The sequence below is a fragment of the Pristiophorus japonicus genome, chromosome 20 (assembly GCF_044704955.1).
Source record: "Pristiophorus japonicus isolate sPriJap1 chromosome 20, sPriJap1.hap1, whole genome shotgun sequence".
NCBI classification, from domain to species: Eukaryota; Metazoa; Chordata; class Chondrichthyes; family Pristiophoridae; genus Pristiophorus; species Pristiophorus japonicus.
Window position 1 is genome coordinate 90,797,342 of NC_091996.1, and position 20,057 is coordinate 90,817,398.

General features: G+C 48.9%; 1 protein-coding gene across 1 annotated transcript in view; it reads right to left on the reverse strand.

The window, feature by feature from the left end:
- Window positions 1-1,474: 1,474 nt before the first annotated feature.
- Window positions 1,475-20,057, reverse strand: part of LOC139232831 (G-protein coupled receptor 83-like) — a 38,541-nt gene continuing 19,958 nt past the window's right edge. Inside the window, exons 5-7 of the mRNA XM_070863324.1 lie at window positions 15,173-15,268; window positions 12,929-13,141; window positions 1,475-1,527 (exon numbers count right to left, since the gene is read on the reverse strand). Coding sequence (XP_070719425.1) covers window positions 1,475-1,527; window positions 12,929-13,141; window positions 15,173-15,268 — 362 coding nt within the window. The remainder of the gene's footprint in view (window positions 1,528-12,928; window positions 13,142-15,172; window positions 15,269-20,057) is intronic.

Sequence of the window (20,057 nt, forward strand, 5' to 3'; positions counted from 1 at the left end):
GGCATCGCAGCACTGACCACACTCGACCAGCTCCGCTGGGCGGGCCACATTGTCCGCATGCCCGACACGAGACTCTCAAAGCGAGCGCTCTACTCGGAACTCCTTCACTGCAAACGAGCCAAAGATGGGCAGAGGAAACGTCACAAGCCTCCCTGATAAAAGTGCAACATCCCCCACCGACACCTGGGAGTCCCTGGGCCAAAGACCAGTCCCGCCCTAAGTGGAGGAAGTGTATCCGGGAGGGCGCTGAGCACCTCGAGTCTCGTCACCGAGAGCATGCAGAAAGCAAGCGTAGGCAGCGGAAGGAGTGTGCGGCAAACCAGTCCCACCCACCCTTTCCTTCAACGACTATCTGTCCCACCTGTGACAGGGACTGTGGTTCTCGTATTGGACTGTTCAGCCACCTAAGGACTCATTTTTAGAGTGGAAGCAAGTCTTCCTCGATTCCGAGGGACTGTCTATGATGATGGTTCATCATAGACCGATGACTATATTGGACAGTTCGCCATTACCATAGGCATCAATTCCAAAGGCGCTGTTTAACCCTTACTTTGCATGATGGCTATTTCGGCAAGTTGAATAAGTGCTTACCCTGCGCACCCTTCCCCCACCCCCTACCTGCCCACCACCCCGTCCTTGCACTGACCGATTTGAAAAGCTGGGCTAATTTCGAGCTATGTCGCATCTTCCAGTGGTTTCAATCAGCCAGCTATTGTCGAAATCTCGACCTCCAAAAAGAATGACTCCGACACTTACAGCTCCGGCAGAAGTTTCTTTTTAATTCGCTTGCTAGCAAGGGGCAGGTTACACTCAGTCAAGGGCTAAGTGAACACCTCCGAAATGGTACAGTTTCACAAGATATTTATACAGTAAAACCCAAGTTATGGCCTCTCCCTGTGTATTGCTCTGTCTCACAGTCAGTGAATACAGATAAAGAGTTAATTACTATATCCTGGTCCTGACATGGTATCCAGATATTTCCTTTTGTCAGGGTTATCAGTTGGCCAGCCGGCATTATTCCATGAGTCAAAGGTAATGGGCTATCACCTGTCTTGTATTGTGTCAGGATTGTTCAATTTCCTGGTCAGTTTATCGTTTACATCAAAAGGATGAGGTCTCTACAAGAGATAGTGGCTGGTGGAATGGAGTACATAGGAAAGAGTGGGGTACTTGTCTCAGCATGACTTGTCTCCTAGCTGTCTGATGGCCATCAGCCATCTCAAACCAGGTTTAGCTGTTTATGCAAGCTGACTGCTAAAATGCAGAAAGTTCTGGAAGGACCAGGACTCCATTTTGTTATATATATATTGCAAAGGGCACACAAATACCGTATGGTATCAGCTTAGATAAAAATACATTTCCACATTCCCCCATTTTGTCCTTCACAAGGACAACTTAATCCATTCTTATCTTGTACAGTCTCTCCATTTCCATTTCCACACAAGAGCCTTCAGTAGTTGTTGCTACCATAACTCTAGCCGTGGTCTCGGTAGGTAATATGGTTTTTCGCACTCTGGCACAGCAACACTTAACCAAGACAAATAATAGATATAGGGCGAAGACTATCAGCAGGAATATGATCAAACCCTATACCACAGATCTTCCTAGGGATCCCAACACCACAAGGTGATACCGTCCTAGCCAACTGTCTGTTTATACTCTATTACCTTTTTCCTAATGCATTCAGCTAGACTGCCGATTTCTTCTGATTTATCTGGGATATACGTACAGCATTCTCCACCTATTAATGCGCATGTCCCTCCCTCCTTGGCTAGGAGATAATCTAAGGCCATACGATTTTGGAGAGCCACTGTTCGAATAGCTACCATTTCGTCATTCACCCCTTCAAAGGCTTGGGAAGTTGTGTTGGCTACTGATTCGACTAAGTTAGCCAGTTCCTGTAACTGCCATTCGGCTGATACTATTCCATAGGGTGGCACCATTACCTTGAATATTCCATTTAGCCATGTCAAATCCCGTTTAAATCTGTGACTTCCATAGGCCTCCCTTAGAGTCTTTACTGATCTGATAAGGGGTACCACATATCCTAAGTAACAGGACCCTGTCCAGTTGGCTGGTAACCATGGGTAGGCTTTATGGCCACAAATAAAGTAGGTGCAATTATAGGACGTCAGCTCCTGGTCCTTTCGCACTATCCCTACTCGAGTGGTCTCACCTTCCCACCCTTTACCTGGGGCTTTGTTATGGACCATTGTCCAGCCAACGGTTGCTATCATTCTCCCATCAGTGGGATTAGTTGTGGCTTGCCATTTAGTCATTTGGGAACACTTGCTGCGTCCCATTTCTGGTCCTTTAGTCTCATTACTCACTAGGCATATTATACCTTCGGGATTTTCTATTCTGGGAGTAATGCTTAGGAAGGAAGGCTGATGGTTATTATCATAATTGGGCTGGTACCATCCCTGGAAGGCTGTAAGTTTATACCCTGCCGACCTCCATTCTGTTTGCTCCTTCGTTTCTGGCCCCTTAGTTAGGTTTGTCCTATTTTGCACTGTCAACCATTCTACCATTTCTGATTCGTTAAAGGGGACAGATCTCAGGGGAATACCCCCTTCGGAGTGGACAGGTACATGGGAACATATCCAACAACTCGACAAGTTTCTTTCGTGAGCATACCTACGACTCAGTGCCATAAATACGTTTACGTGCAATTCCCTTCGGTGGCGTGTCTGTACGCCGGTATAATCAATAATGCGAAGTAAAACCCTGTCAAGCCCAGCACCATCAGTCCCCATAGTCCATACAGTTCCTTATTCAGTCTTCCTTTTTCTGTTCCTCTGGTTCCTTCTTCCCTTCCTCCTGGTCGGGTGCCCTTTTGCAATGGGACGCATGGATCCATGTTGGTCTTTCCTTTACCTTGATTGCAGTATTAGTCGCCAGCAAGACCTGGTATGGTCCTTCGAATCTTGGCTGTAGACTGCTTTTTCTTTTAAAGATTTTGATGCAAACGAATTCCCCGGGCTCCAGGTTATGACACTTCCCTTCCGCTGGCTTGACTTGAACTTCCTTTACCTGTGAACGAAAGCTGGAAATACATTTGGTTAGTGCAATGCAATTATTCAACATATTTTCCTCCATTTTGTGGATGTCCATCTGTTTTGCAGTAAATGGTGCTGTAAAAGGTAGTCGTTGGGGACGTCCCATAACTATCTCATGCGGTGACAGGCCTGTTGTTCTGTTGGTTGTAGATCGCATTACCATCAAAGCTAAGGGCAACAGTTCTGTCCATTTCAGTCCAGTGTCATTGCATAGTTTTGCCAGCTTATTTTTAAGCATTCCATTATATCTTTCAACAAGTCCAGCTGATTGTGGATGATAACTGCAATGAAAACGTTGATTAATCTGCAAAGTTTTACACATTTCTCTTATAACAGTTCCCGTGAAATGTGATCCGTTATCGCTAAAAAGCTTAGCAGGGATTCCGAAGCGCGGTACGATTTCCTTTAACAAACATTTAGCAACAGTAGTGGCATCGGCCTTTTTACATGGAAAGGCTTCAATCCATCTAGAGAACACATCTACAATAACTAATACATACTTGAATCCCATACACGTAGGTAATTCAATAAAATCCATTTGTAAATGTACCAAAAGGCCCGATTGGATTTAGGTGGGAGGCAGAATCTACTTTTTCCGTCTTACCCGGATTCATTGTCTGTCAGGTAACACAATTTTCACAGATTTGTTTTGCAATTGCCGAAATACCTCGTGCGTACCAAGTTGCCAAAATACATCTGCCAATCCCCCTTTGCCTGCATGTGTGAATGTATGAACACATCGGGCAATCCATGGAAGTAAGGATCTAGGGGCCACCACGCGGCCGTCGTGATGAACCCATATTCCTTCTGGATTTTTATAACATTGATCCTTTGTCCAGGTCACCACCTCTTCCGTACTGGCCTGTGTCTGAAAGGTCAGCACGTCATTAATAGTGGGTGGCGGGTCTGAGCAATTATTTTTCCTTAGTGGGAACAATGACACCTGCATCCCCCCTTTTGACAGAGCTGCTGACTTAGCTGCATTATCAGCTCTGGCGTTCCCAAGTGCCACCTCATTCAACTGGCCTGTATGTGCTTGGCATTTGATAATGGCAAGTTTCAAGGGGCATTGAATGGCTCGCAGAAGATTTTCCACTTGTTGTGCATTTTTGATAGGGGTTCCTGAAGAAGTCAGGTACCCGCGAATCTTCCAAATTTGTCCATAGTCATGTGATACCCCAAAAGCATACCTGGAGTCAGTGTAGATATTAACTGTGTGTCCTTCAGCCAGAATACAGGCTCGAGTTAACGCAAACAATTCGGCTTGTTGGGCTGAAAAGGAGTCTGGAAGAGAGGCTGTTTCGACAACATTAAACTGAGTTACAATTGCATAAGCCGCTCTAGGTTGGCCCCTATCATTTCGTAGGGCTGATCCGTCAACATAGTACACTAGATCAGGGTTACACATTGGTACATCTGTTAGATTGATACGTGGTTTAGTCACTAATTCGGTTACCATTTCTCATGAATAGGGTTCGCCGTCTTCTTCCGTGGGGAGTAGAGTGGCTGGATTTAAGGTAGTGCATCTTTTGATAAGGTTTGGATTTGATAATAGTTCGACTTCATATTTAGTGGTTCTTGCAGAGGTTAGGTGTTAGGTGGCACATTTAGTAAGTAAAATCTCGACAGAGTGTGGGATACACAAAAAGGTCTGATGATTTAGAGTTATTGTCTGAGCCTGTTGCATAGCATAATAAGCTGCTGCCAACGAAGGAAGACATCCTGGTAGTCCGCGTGCCACTGGGTCTAGTTGGGTACTGAAATATGCTACCGGTCGCTGCCTGTCCCCATGTAACTGAGTCAAAACAGATTGTGCAAAACCCGATTTTGTGATGCACAAATAAGTTGAATAGCTTAGTGTAATCTGGTAATCCCAAGGCTGGTGCTGAAGTGAGGGGCTGCTTAAGACTCTGGAAAGCATTCCGGGATACTTCATTCCAAATCCTTCTTTAAGCATTGTGAGAATATAGTAGATTCATTCACAGCTCGTAGGTCATTGACAAACCTCCATTTGTCACTATTGGGCTTCTGAACCAGAAGAATCGGTGTGTTACACGGACTTCTCATTTATGCTTATAGTGATTCCCAGATCACAGAATGTAAAGTACTTGTTTTCTAATCTTATTAAAAGGCTTCCAAACCCAAGATTTTTCCAATACACCCAAAATGTTGATCAAGGAGATCACCTGAAATATCTCAAAATCCCAATTCAAATATTGTACTGCCACTCTTTATCTAAAAAAAATCCTCTTACTGAGCTAGAAGCTTTTGTACCAAGATTTTACACCAAGGACAATGAGAGTGTACTCCCCCAGCCTGCACCTCGAGAGACCCACAAAGGCTTTTTTTTAAAAAAAGGCATTACAACTTCCCAAGGCATTACAACTTTTAACCACCGGGACCATGTCTCAACAAACCTATCCTTTGTGCATTTCCTAGCTCCGTAACTTCTCATCCGAATAAATCCACACCTGCGCTTCTAACTTAAAATGTCTTAAACTTCCCACATACAGGACAACACTATGAAGGGTTAAAAAACTTCACTTTGTTTGAAAAAGTGGGTGGAGCTAAAACAAACAGGCAGCTCCACAACCTTTCCAAACAGGTTTCCAGACACAAGGAAAAAACACAGAAGCACTCTCATTCAAAGACAAGACATTCACAAAAGTCTCTCTCCATTCAATAAAGCTTTTTTTTTGCTAGCTTTATTTTTTTTTTGAATCCATAAGTCACTTTCAGGTTCTCTTTTTTTTAATTTTACATTTGATTTACTTCCTCTGTTAATTTTACATGGGCTTGAAGAATCAGAACCCAGGCCTTTTCTATTACTTTCCTTTTTTTTTCCTCTTCTACCTGGATCTCTGTTTATAAGACACTCCTCTAGACATGTTGTTCTCTCTAAATTAAATGAACCATCGGGTGGAAATGGCCTGTTTTCACCCTTAGTCCACTTTACCGTTTTTGTTTCTTTGGTCAATTGAAGACTGACCACAATTCTGGAGCATGACATAAGCTGGTGTGCCTTTTGTGGTGTTTTAACTTGCTCCGGCACCCATTCTGGATGATTAAGATTTTCCAGTTTCTGATCTCACAATCCTTTCGGCCAACCGAGTTCTCTACGCCCACCTCTCCTGGCCGTTACGTGGCCTGAAAAGGCTCTTAATTCGGGCTCAGTCTGGGTGTGTGAGATATGTTGGCACGAACCAACCGTAGTTGATCAATCAGTTACTGTTTCTTCTCTTAATCAATCCTTGTTTTTTTTTTCCGAATCACAATTTTCCCTAGTGACTCTTCCCGTTTCTCTAATGGCAATCTCTCACAAAGCTATTGCACACAACAGTATAACAAGGACAACAAACAATATTCCCGTGAGTATACAAATCATAACCTTACACCTTATCTAAACAAATTCTCAGTCTGCGATGTACGCCACTACAGACCGAGTCCTTAACTTATCCTAATAAAAAAACTGATAAAACTTATGGTTCCATACCCAAACTCTTATCACATAAGAACCTTTGATCGATTGCGCTTTCTTTTTTTTTTCTCTACTCTTATCACATAAGAACCCCTTCCGAATTAAAAACAATAAAAATCTTATCACATAAGAACCTTCGATCGATTAGCGCTTTTCCTTTAAAACAATAAAAATCTTATCATATAAGAACCTTCAGGAACCTTTTTCGATCGACTAGCGCTCCCTTACCTACTGAAACCTTCCCCGGGCTGTTTCGAGATTCTTTTCCAGAACCTGTTCTCTTCTGCTGGCGAGCTGAGAAAGAAATGGTTATAAAAAATACCTTTAGCTTTTAAATGTCAAGTCTCGTAGGTTGCAGTACCTCCCCTGTGGACAACAGATTACATATGCGATTCAACAGTGAAGAAACCTCTTGTGAGCAAAAGGCTCACCTTGTTTGGCCACTGAAGCCTTTCACTGGAGAGGCACTATGCCTGTATCCATTTTACTCACAGGACAGAGAGTATGCATCTCGGTGGAACCTCCAAGAAGTAACTGTCGAAATCTCGACCTCCGAAAAGAATGACTCCGACACTTACAGCTCCGGCAGAAGTTTCTTTTTAATTCGCTTGCTAGCAAGGGGCAGGTTACACTCAGTCAAGGGCTAAGTGAACACCTCCGAAATGGTACAGTTTCACAAGATATTTATACAGTAAAACCCAAATTATGGCCTCTCCCTGTGTATTGCTCTGTCTCACAGTCAGTGAATACAGATAAAGAGTTAATTACTATATCCTGGTCCTGACATGGTTTCCAGATATTTCCTTTTGTCAGGGTTATCAGTTGGGCCAGCCGGCATTACTCCATGAGTCATAGGTAATGGGCTATCACCTGTCTTGTATTGTGTCAGGATTGTTCAATTTCCTGGTCAGTTTATCGTTTACATCAAAAGGATGAGGTGTCTACAAGAGATAGTGGCTAGTGGAATGGAGTACATAGGAAAGGGTGGGGTACTTGTCTCAGCATGACTTGTCTCCTAGCTGTCTGATGGCCATCAGCCATCTCAAAACCAGGTTTAGCTGTTTATGCAAGCTGACTGCTAAAATGCAGAAAGTTCTGGAAGGGCCAGGACTCCATTTTGTTATATATATATTGCAAAGGGCACACAAATACCGTATGGTATCAGCTTAGATAAAAATACATTTCCACACTATATAACACCTTTAGCATAGTGAAACGTCCCAAGCTGTTTCACAGGAGTATTATCAGATAAAACAAATTTGACTCCGAGCCACATAAGTAGAAATTAGCACAGGTGACCAAAAGCTTGGTCAAAGAGGTCGGTTTTAAGGAGCGTCTTAAAGGAGGAAAGAGAGGTAGAGAGGTGGAGAGGTTTAGGGAGGGAGTTCCAGAGCTTGGGGTCCAGGCAACAGAAGGCATGGCCACCGATGGTGGAACGATTATAATCTGGGATGCTCAGGAGGGCAGAATTAGAGGAGCGCAGATATCTCAGGGGGTTGTGGGGCTGGAGGAGATTACAGAGATAGGGAGGGGCGAGGGCCATGAAGCGATTTGAAAACAAGGATGAGAATTTTGAAATCGAGGCGTTGTTTAACTACAGTAAAGGCTCAATATAAATACAAGTTGCTGTTGCTTAAATCTTTCCTGACTTACCAAATATCTCTGCAACATCGATTCATTTAACCAAAAGATTAAATTAGCTTTATTATTAAGAATATCCTTCCAAGTTTGAACAGGTGCCTCTCGAACTCATCCTTTCCTGACGATGGCAGAATTCACAAACATAGATCAATCAAAAAATGTAGCATCTATAATACATTACAAAATATAAAAACTCATTCCTCTCCATCCCCGTCCTTCCCCACTGAGTTCCAGCCGTGTCTCTCTCCGTCGCCTCTGAGTCAGAAGGTTGAGGGTTCAGGTCCCACTCCAGGGACTTGAGCACAAAGATTCAGGCCGACACTCCACAGTGCAGTACTGAGGGAGTGCCGCACTGTCAGAGGGGCAGTACTGAGGGAGCACCGCACTGTCGGAGGGGCAGTACTGAGGGAGCACCGCACTGTCGGAGGGGCAGTACTGAGGGAGCGCCGCACTGTCGGAGGGGCAGTATTGAGGGAGCGCCGCACTGTCGGAGGGACACTGCTGAGGAAGCGCCGCACTTTCGGAGGGGCACTGCTGAGGGAGCGCCGCACTGTCGGAGGGGCACTACTGAGGGAGTGCCGCACTGTCAGAGGGGCAGTACTGAGGGAGCACTGCACTGTCGGAGGGGCAGTACTGAGGGAGCGCCGCACTGTCGGAGGGGCAGTACTGAGGGAGCGCCGCCCTGTCGGAGGGGCAGTATTGAGGGAGCGCCGCACTGTCGGAGGGACACTGCTGAGGGAGTGCCGCACTGTTAGAGGGGCAGTACTGAGGGAACGCCGCACTGTCGGAGGGGCAGTACTGAGGGAGCGCCGCACTGTCGGAGGGGCAGTACTGAGGGAGCGCCGCACTGTCGGAGGGGCAGTACTGAGGGAGCGCCGCACTGTTAGAGGGGCAGTACTGAGGGAGTGCCGCACTTTCGGAGGGGCACTGCTGAGGGAGTGCCGCACTGTCGGAGGGGCAGTACTGAGGGAGTGCCGCACTGTCGGAGGGGCAGTACTGAGGGAGCGCCGCACTGTCGGAGGTGCAGTACTGAGGGAGCGCCGCACTGTCGGAGAGGCAGTACTGAGGGAGTGCCGCACTGTCGGAGGTGCCGTCTTTCGGATGAGACCTTAAACCGAGGCCCCATCTGCTCTCTCAGGTGGATGTAAAAGATCCCGAGGCCACTATTACTTAGAAGAGCAGGGGAGTTATCCCCAGTATCCTAGGGCCAATATTTATCCCTCAATCAACATCACTAAAACAGATTATCTGGTCATTATCACATTGCTGTTTGTGGGAGCTTGCTGTGCGGAAATCGGCTGTCACGTTTCCCACATTGCAACAGTGACTACACTCAAAAAAAAATGTTTCATTGGCTGCAAAGCGCTTTGGGACGTCCGCTGGTCATGAACGACGCTATGTAAATGCAAGCCTTTCTTTCTTTACTTGAGTTCATCTCAGCCCGTCACTGTGATTGTCACTGTGATACCAGCATGGACATGATGGGCCAAACGGCCACCTTCTATGATTCTATGTGTTAAGCCTTGAATAAAGAGTCAAACTCGATACTGAAAGCTCAAAGTAAGTGTGACCATAGTCTTTATTACAGATCTCAGCGTGGGGCCATCGCCCGGTACCACCCAGAGTGCTAACTCGAGCACTGCTCCATCGCAGGAGACCTTTACGGTAGCACTGCTGATTACAGGAATCAGTTCCTTTGTATACGTTCTCAGTTTAGTACGAATGGGAGTCAGGACTGGCCTTGAGGCCTTGCTGCACCACAATTTATTGAAAGTCTTTTTGCTCATTATGGACTGGCTTGCGCCCGTGTCCAGCTCCATGGACACCGGGAGTCCACTTAGTTCAACCTTCAGCGTTATCGGGGGACATTGTGTGGTAAATGTGTGCACCCCATAGACCTGTGCCTCCTCGGTCTGAGGCTCTGGTTCGTCGTGATCCACCGTGGATCTGTCCTCCTCTGCAACATGGTGGTTCGCAGGATTAGCAGGGTTTGCAGCTCGGCTGCACATACATTGGAGGTGTTCCATTGTTCCACAGCCCTTGCAAATATATCCTTTGAAGTAGCATTATTGGAAACGATGATCACCCCCCGCAGTGCCAACAATGGCCTTGTATTCACCACCTTTGATGGCGGACTCTGAGTCACCTGATTGCATGTCTAGCTGTCCGTGCTGACTGGAGGATTCCAGCGACACAGAATACCTCATTTTCGATTGTAAAGTTAAACTGGAAGAATTCATGTTTTATCTTGTTTCTGAGATATTCGAAAACGAGAGCACAAAACCTGGTTACTTTCACTGCTCCGGTAAGTGCCTTCCCTGGGTTGTTTTGCCCACAGTACGTTTCCGTCAGTACATCAGCATCATAGGCAGTCCCTCGGAATCGAGGAAGACTTGCTTCCACTCTAAAAGTGAGTTCTCAGGTGACTGAACAGTCCAATACGGGAATTACAGTCCCTGTCACAGGTGGGACAGACAGTGGTTGAGGGAAAGGGTGGGTGGGACTGGTTTGCCGCACGCTCCTTCCGCTGCCTGCGCTTGATTTCTGCACGCTCTCGGCGACGAGACTCGAGTTGCTCAGCGCCCTCCCGGATGCACTTCCTCCACGTTGTGCGGTCTTGGGCCAGGGATTGTAAATGGGGGGGTGGGGGGGGTGTTGGGGTGTGTTTGTGTGGTCTCTATGAGGGAGTCAGGTTCCCCTTCTGACCAACTTGAACAGTTTCGAATCGCTCCCCCTCCCTTAGGTTCTGTACTCTGAATTTATTTGGGGGGTGTGACAAAAGTGCAGGGGACGCTGGTTTGATGCAAAGAACTTTGGTTTTATTACAGGCAGGGTAATACAGGCTTATTACGCGAGTAATAAAATACGTGGACAAACTTACAATCACTCTAATAAAGTACCATACACTACACATTCACAGGGGGGTTGCAGTAAAATTACACCTCCCAATACCTAATTCTAGCGAGGTTAGACTCCAGGGCAGTCAGGGACTTATCCTTACCAATCCTTTTAATAGTTAATGGTCGATGGTGATGTTCTTCCTTCCTTCAGGACTTCAAGACTTCGAGGCTGGAGAAGTTAGTTTTACAACTTGTCATGTTGGTTTCTCTCCTTGTCTTGATGAGGTAGTAGCGACCACCTCTCTCCCCCACTTCTCTCTCCTCTCGCTCCTCTCCTCTCTCTCTGTTGAAAACATTGGCCAGTTATACGGTTTCAGTGTTCTAACCTTGCCGCCCAATCTGTTCACAATCCTTCGAATAATTTTGCCGGGCTTGGTTCTTCTGTGTAATATTTTGTCGGGCTCATTAAAGTTGATATGCCTTGGGTGGGTTGATCTTCGGAAAACCGTTTCCTGATGGAAAAATGAGTTTGCTAATTGCAATGTCCTTTTGTGGTTAGTCTTTCGCATACAGGCTGGGTTGGGCCTCTTTGTGATGTATATGCTGAAATGGTTTGTCCAGACCCATGTTGATGGGGAGCTATCTCTGGGTGATACTGTGATGGTAATGTCTCTTGTGGAGGAAGATTTCCAAATACTCATTCTTCCAGACAGGTTACCTCAGTCCTGACACCCAGACAGTTCCAATAATCAAGTGGGCTTCCTTTGTTCCCGAGGTCCGCCCACAGGCTTGAATTTGTCTTGTAAAAGTTCATAATTCCATTAAAGTTCGTGGTTTCTTCCATAAGCACTTTAGAGTTCCAAACTTTTTAGTAGATAGTCCCAAATTAAATTTCCTTTCGAATGAGCCCAAACATAGGCGTGGTGGGGGGGGGGGGAGGTGTTCTGGTGAATTTTGCTCTCTGCAGGATTCCCAGGTGTCGATGGGGATGTTGCATTTTATCAAGGAGGCTTTGAGGGTGTCCTTGAAACATTTCCGCTGCCCACCTTTGGCTCGTTTGCCCTGAAGGAGTTCCGAGTAGAGCGCTTGCTTTGGGAGTCTCGTGTCGGGCATGCAGACAATGTGGCCCGCCCAACGGAGCTGGTCGAGTGTGGTCAGTGCTTCAATGCTGGGGATGTTGGCCTGGTCGAGGACACTGACGTTGGTGCGTCTCTCCTCCTAGGGGATTTGCAGGAACCTTCGGAGACATCGTTGGTGGTATTTCTCCAGCGACTTGAGGTGTCTACTGTACATGGTCCACGTTTCTGAGCCATACAGGAGGGCGGGTATTACTACTGCACTGTAGACCATGAGCTTGGTGGCAGCTTTGAGGGCCTGGTCTTCGAACACTCTCTTCCTCAGGCGACCGAAGGCTGCGCTGGCGCACTGGAGGCGGTGTTGAACCTCGCTGTCGATGTCTGCCCTTGCTGATAATAGACTCCCGAGGTATGGAACACGGGAGTACACAAGTACCTCATCATCATAGGCGGTCCCTCGTATCGAGGATGACTTGCTTCCACGCCAAAAAAGGATGAGTTCACAGGTGTTTCAATGATATTCCAGGTCCCGAACTACATCCTGAAGGGTGGAAGATGCCTGTGGGTGGATTTTTTTAACGTGGGGTGGCCGTTGCACACCAGCCACCACACGGGCTTGACAGAGCTAGGTCTTGGTCCAGTGGCAAGGGTTAACCAGGATGACTGGAGACCTGCTCTGCTGCACGGATCAAGTGCGCCCACATATCGCACAGTGTGGGGCTGGGCCGTGCTGCCCCTGGGCCCTCGCCTCTTCTGGGCCCCGACCTCTCGCCTCTCCTGGGCCCCGATCACGTCCGTCTACAATCTCGCCCCGCTCCTTCGCTCCTGCTGTACCTGCCCACGCTCCAATCAGCGAGCTGGATCTTGGTGACGGCACTCTTCGCTGCTCCTTGAACTGGCCTCCACGCTTCTCCCAGGCCGCCGCACCTCCGCTCCTTTTATGGCCCCGACCTGCCGCTGGTGTGACGGGAGTGACGAAGTAGCAGGCCTTGCAAAAGCAAAGCTGACCCATTGCAGCTTGCACAGCAAGTTGGCTGCCGCGTTTCCCTGCACTTCCAAAAGGCATTTCATGAGCTGCGAAACCCCCTTGAGATCTCTGCACTCCTCCAATTCTGGTCCTCTTGCACATCCCTGATTTCCTTCCCGCGGTCATTGGCGGCCGTGCCTTCAGCTGACTAGTGCCTAAGCTCTGGAATTCCCTCCAGTTTTTCCTCCACCTCCACTCCTTTCATGGCGGAGCACCCATCAAACCTGTGTCCTTCCTAATCTGTATAAGCCAGAAGAACACGGGACAGTGCATTTGTAATAATTGTCAATTATCTCCTTTCAAACTAATAAGATTCATCATCTATTGACCTTGATTACAATGCATGCATGGTATTTATATAGAGAGGTACGGTACCGTACCGTAGTGGTTATGTTACAGGACTAGTAATCCAGACCCTGGACTAATGATCCAGAGACACGAGTTCAAATCCCACCATGGCAGCTGGGGAATTTAAATTCAGTTAATTAATTAATTAAATAAATCTGGAAATTTTAACAAAGCTAGCCTCAGTAATGGTGACCATGAAACTTACCGGATTGTCGTAAAAAACCCATCACGGTTCACTAATGTCCTTCAGGGAAGTAAATCTGCCGCCCTTACCCGGTCTGGCCGGTATGTGACTCCAGACCCACAGCAATGTGGTTGACTCTTAACTGCCCCCTCTGAAATGGAAGCTCACCACCACAAAGCAGCCCGTTTGATCGGCACGCTACGCACCACTTTCAACACTCACTCCCTCCACCACCGGCGCCCCCTGGCTGCAGTGTGCACCATTGACAAGATGCACTGCAGCAACTCGCCAAGGCTTCTTGGGCAGCACCTCCCAAACCCGCCACCTCTACCCCCTAGAAGGACAAGGGCAGCAGGCGCATGGGAACACGTTCCCCTCCCAGTCACACACCATCCCGACTTGGAAATATATCGGCCGTTCCTTCATCGTCGCTGGGTCACAATCCTGGAACTCCCTCCCTAACAGCACTGTGGGAGCACCTTCACCACACGGACTGCAGCGGTTCAAGAAGGCGGCTCACCACCACCTTCTCAAGGGGCAATTAGGGATGGGCAATAAATGCCAGCCTTGCCAGCGATGCCCACATCCCAGGAATGAATAATAAAAAATATATATATTACACATCTGGTGTGGAGTCTGCACTTCCTGTCCACAAACCCCACTTCCTGTTGTCACCATATTTGGTTTACACGGTTTACTGTCAAAATTACCCCTTGTAAATTACTACGAGACGATTTCTCATTTTGCTTTGTCAACTGTCACATCTCAGAGTCTCAGTTTCCACACAGCGAGGGTGCGAGAAGATCATGTAAGGCAGACTTAGCTGCATCTTAGGATACCCACGGGAGGAAATCTCAAATAACAACGGACACCGTATCAATAAATACATTGAGGATTGTGACGGAGCGAGATTGGTGGCCAAGAGGCGAGAGAGGTGCGGCCAAACAGGCAACAAGACCTTGCCTCATATATTCTTCTTCTTCTTCTTTCGTGTGGTCGTAGCAAAGCAAATCAAACGTCAATATCCAAGTCGGATATCTCGGCCAAAGCCTCCGGTGTAACAGCGTGGATATCCTGGAGGCTGCCTGCGAATTCCCTCCGAGGGTAGTGCTCCAATGATGTGCTCCAGGGTCTGATTAGGAGCTCCGCAGTCGCATGATGGGGGATGCTTTAATCTTCCCATTACCAGTCCATCCACTAGGCTCATAACTGAATACCTCATCGTGGATGACTTAGGCGCAACTGGCTGGGGTTTTATTGAGTCTTGGTGACCATCACATGACTGGCTGAGCCACTCACAATCGACCGTGACCGGCTCTGAGGCGGTTTGATGGTTGTCCACTGTTTGCGGGGAAGGTTTGATCCGTCAGGTCGTACTGTGGGGCCTCATAGCTGGTCCTGGAATGTGCCACGGACATGGTGGGGGGGAAGCGGGGTTGGCGATATACAAATCTTGGTTGGACTTGGGCTGTATGGATCTTTGCTTCATAAATCTTCTGGTAGAACGAGGTGGACTAACCGGAGTTTGGCTTCCGTTTCTGGGAGCGACTGAAGTATTTGTGGCTTTGGCATTTCCACATGGTCATCACATGTTCCTGTGGTTCGATGTATTTGCCTGTGAGAGAAAGACAATTGGGTAAGTTTGGAAGCAGATGGTACTTCAGCCTATCCGATCACACTACTCCAGATTACCAGCCCGTCTGTCTCCCCGTTTACAGCACTTTTAACATCCAACCAAAGCCAGCCTTGGTTTAACACCTCATCCAAAGGACCGCTGTAATATATTTGCTTCATGGGTTCCTTGCTTAAGAATTCATTGTTACAGGTTGAACCTCCCTTATCCAGAACTCCCTTATCCAGAACTCCCTTATCCAGGACCCCCTTATCCAGAACTCCCTAATCCAGAACGCCCTTATCCAGAACTCCCTTATCCAGAGCTCCCTAATCCAGAACCCCCTTATCCAGAACTCCCTTATCCAGAACTCACTTATCCAGAACTCCCTTATCCAGAACTTCCTTATCCAGAACTCCATTATCTAGAACTCCCAAATCCAGAACTCCCTTATCCAGAATTCCCCTACCCAGAACTCCCTTATCCAGAACTCCCTTATCCAGAACTCCCTAATCCAGAATCCCCCTACCCAGAACTCCCTTATCCAGAACTCCCTTATCCAGAACTCCCTTATCTAGAACTCCCTAATCCAGAACCCCCTTATCCAGAACTCCCTTATCCAGAACTCACTTATCCAGAACTCCCTTATCCAGAACTTCCTTATCCAGAACTCCATTATCTAGAACTCCCAAATCCAGAACTCCCTTATCCAGAATTCCCCTACCCAGAACTCCCTTATCCAGAACTCCCTAATCCAGAACTCCCTTATCTAGAACTCCCTTATCCAGAACTCCTTTATCCGGAACCACCCCTCGTCCACAACCATTCCCGGCCACCGGGTGGCGCATGTGCAGAACTCCGACATGAACAAATTGAAGTCCTTCCTCGCTGCCGACTCCCACAATCGTTGGCCTGACCCCGCGATCCACCGCCCCCGCCCCCCATGATCTCTCTGCCGCACTCCCAGCCGCAAGCCAGCCAGCCCCGATATCCCCTTGCTCAGTACCGGTACCATCCAATTTAACGTGACCACCCCTCGTCCGGAAAAATCCCTTATCTGGAACAGGCCAGGTCCCGAGGGTTCCGGATAAGAGGAGGTTCAACGTGTATTAAGAACCAGTTGGTTTTATTAACAACAACAACTTGTATTTATATAGCGCCATTAACATAGTGAAACGTCCCGAGGCGCTTCACAGGAGTATTATGAGATAATAAATTTGACATCGAGTCGCATGAGGAGAAATTAGGGCAGGTGACCAAAAGCTTGGTCAAAGAGGTAGGTTTTAAGGAACATCTTGAAGGAGGAAAGAGAGATGGAGAGGTTTAGGGAGAAAGTTCCAGAGCTTGGGGCCCAGGCAATTGAAGGCACGGCCACCGATGGTGGAGCGATTATAATCAGGGATGCTCAAGAGGGAAGAATTAAAGGAGCGCAGACATCTCAGGGGGGCGGGGGGTGTTGTGAGGCTGGAGGAGATTACAGAGATAGGGAGGGGCGCGGGACATGGAGGGATTTGAAAACAAGGAGGAGAGTTTTGAAATCGAGGCGTTGCTTAACAAAGGTTTAACAATCACACTACACATTACCACTAGGCTCACAACTGCATACCTCATCGTGGATGACCTAGTCCCAACTGGCCGGTGTTTTATTGAGTCTTGTGAACATCACGTGACTGGCTAAGTCACTCACCATGCAACAGCCCCACAAACCTGTGAGCATGCTCACAGGTGCATACATTACAGATGTGACAATGTGGCACTCTCTCAGTAGCACTGCGCTCTCTCGCCAGAGCATTGTTGCCCTCCCTCAGCACTGCAGCACATATTGCGACACTCACCGTGGCACTCCCACAGCACTGCGGCCTTTGAATTATAAAGGGTTCGATAGTTTCGATCACCTGGACGGGTCGAAGATGTTCCCTGATTTTTTTTTCCCCCAGTTGGCCTGGGTTTTTAATCTGGTTTTTGGCCCTCCCAGGAGATCACGTGGCTCCGGTTGGGGTGGAGTGTAGAATGTCTCGGGTGTAAGGGGTGTCGCTGTTGTGTGGGGCGGACTGGTTGGGCTGGGTGCTTTTTAACCTGTCCGTCATAGTTCATAGGTTTATATGTAACCTTAGGGCTGCGGCTCTTTGTCGGCCGGCGCGGACACGATGGGCTGGAATGGCCTCCTTCTGCGCTGTAGATTTCTGCGTTTCTACGGGCCCACATTTGGCCCTCCGGTTTTTTTTCGGCGCATCTCCGAGCGCCCCGCCGACATTTTAGATCAGCAGCAGCGCCCCCCAAAAATCCGTGCGATCGTGGCCGGTTCTCGGGCCGTCCGTGGAGCTGGCATGGTGCAGAAGAAAGGGAGGGGGGGGCGGAGCTCGGTCCCGGCGCTGAAAACAGTGCCGGGACCTCTGCACATGCACGCTGGAGTCTGCGCGCATGTGCAGTAGCTCCTGGCAGGCCGTTTCGGCAAATGCGCGTTGCAGGCTGTGTGGGAGGGGCCAAAACATGACATCTCTAGCCCTGGCCAAATGGGCTTCCTCATCGGCGGCCCGTTACGTTCCCTAAGGTAGGACTTCTATGTTTTATTTGTTATTTATTGATTGCTTATTACTTTGGTCTTGGTGCTTTAGAGGCAGGGTTCCTTCTATTTTATTTGTTAATTAACTGCTTATTACTTTCTGTGCTTTGCTTGGTACTTGGTGGTGCTTTAAATGTAGTTACTTGCGCCGATTCCTCAACTGTAAGTAAGGTCTTTCTGTACGGACAAAAGTGGACACATACGCTGCCCTAAGTTAGCTTAGTACAACTTTTTTCTGGCCAAATTGGCTTAAGTGGCGTAAGTGGCTGGGAACGCCCCCTTTTGAAAAATAAACTGACCCAACAAAATACCTAACTAACTCACTTACACTGGCGCAAATTAAATGGCCATATTTGCAACGAAAAAGATATATCAGAAAAATCACGTTACACCAAAACAAACAGTGCAACTCATGGGGAAATTTGGGCCCGATGTTAGGGTAGACGTCAAGAAGATATTTCCACTTGTGGGGGAGATCAGAATGAGCGGTTGTAAGTATAAGACAGTCACCGATAAATCCAATGGGGAATTCAGGAGGAACTTCTTTACCCAGAGAGTGGTGAGAATGTGGAACTCGCTGCCACAGGGAGGGGTTGAGGTGAATAGTATGGCCTGTTTCTATGCTGTAAATACTATATAATGTTATATTTATCTATAAATTTAGAATGGAAATGTTTGTGTGTCATCATCATCATCATAGGCGGTCCCTCAAATGAGGATGCTGTTTGTATGTAAACAGGTGCCTATAACAGTGTAGTTACAAGCTCTGGCCAGCAGGTGGGGGCATGGCGGGAGTTCCCGATGTCGCTGCCTCAACTCTGTTGCCATCTTCTATATAAAAGAAAGACTTGCATTTATATAGCACCTCTCTCGCCCACCGAACGTCTCAAAGCACTTTACAGCCAATGATGTGCAGTGTAGTCACTGTTGTATTGTGGGAAACGCGGCAGCCAATTGGCGTACAGCAAGCTCCCACAAACAGCAATGTGATAATGACCCAGATCATTTTGTTTTTAGCAATGTTGAAGCTGGGATAAATATTGTCCCAGGACACCGGGGAGAACTCCCCCTGCTCCTCCTCAAAATTGCGGTGTGGGATTATTGACGTCCACCTGAGAGAGCAGACGGGGCCTCGGTTTAATGTCTCATCCAAAAGACAGCACCACCGACAGTGCAGCGCTCCCTCAGTACTGCCCCTCTGACAGTGCGGCACTCCCTCAGTACTGCCCCTCCGACAGTGTGGCGCTTCCTCAGCACTGCCCCTCCGACAGTGCGGCACTCCCTCAGTACTGCCCCTGCGACAGTGCGTCGCTCCCTCAGTACTGCTCCTCCGACAGTGCGGCGCTCCCTCAGCACCGCCCCTCCGACAGTGCGGCGCTCCCTCAGCACTGCCCTTCCGACAGTGCGGCGCTTCCTCAGCACTGCCCCTCTGAGAGTGCGGCGCTCCCTCAGTACTGCCCCTCCGACAGTGCGGCGCTCCCTCAGTACCGCCCCTCCGACAGTGCGGCGCTCCCTCAGTACTGCCCCTCCGACAGTGCGGCGCTTCCTCAGTACTGCCCCTCTGACAGTGCGTCGCTCCCTCAGCACCGCCCCTCCGACAGTGCGGCGCTCCCTCAGCACTGCCCCTCCGACAGTGCGGCACTCCCTCGGTACCGCCCCTCCGACAGTGCGGCGCTCCCTCGGTACCACCCCTCCGACAGTGCGGCGCTCCCTCAGTACCGCCCCTCCGACAGTGCAGCGCTCCCTCAGTACCGCCCATCCGACAGTGCGGCGCTCCCTCAGTACCGCCCCTCCGACAGTGCGGCGCTCCCTCAGTACCGCCCCTTCGACAGTGCGGCGCTCCCTCAGCACTGCCCCTCCGACAGTGCGGCGCTCCCTCAGCACTGCCCCTCCGACAGTGCGGCACTCCCTCGGTACCGCCCCTCCGACAGTGCGGCGCTCCCTCGGTACCGCCCCTCCGACAGTGCGGCGCTCCCTCGGTACCGCCCCTCCGACAGTGCGGCGCTCCCTCAGTACCGCCCATCCGACAGTGCGGCGCTCCCTCAGTACCGCCCCTCCGACAGTGCGGCGCTCCCTCGGTACCGCCCCTCCGACAGTGCGGCGCTCCCTCAGTACCGCCCCTCCGACAGTGCGGCGCTCCCTCAGCACTGCCCCTCCGACAGTGCGACGCTCCCTCAGCACTGCACTGGGAGCGCGGCCGAGATTTTTCTGCTCAAGTGTCTGGAGTGG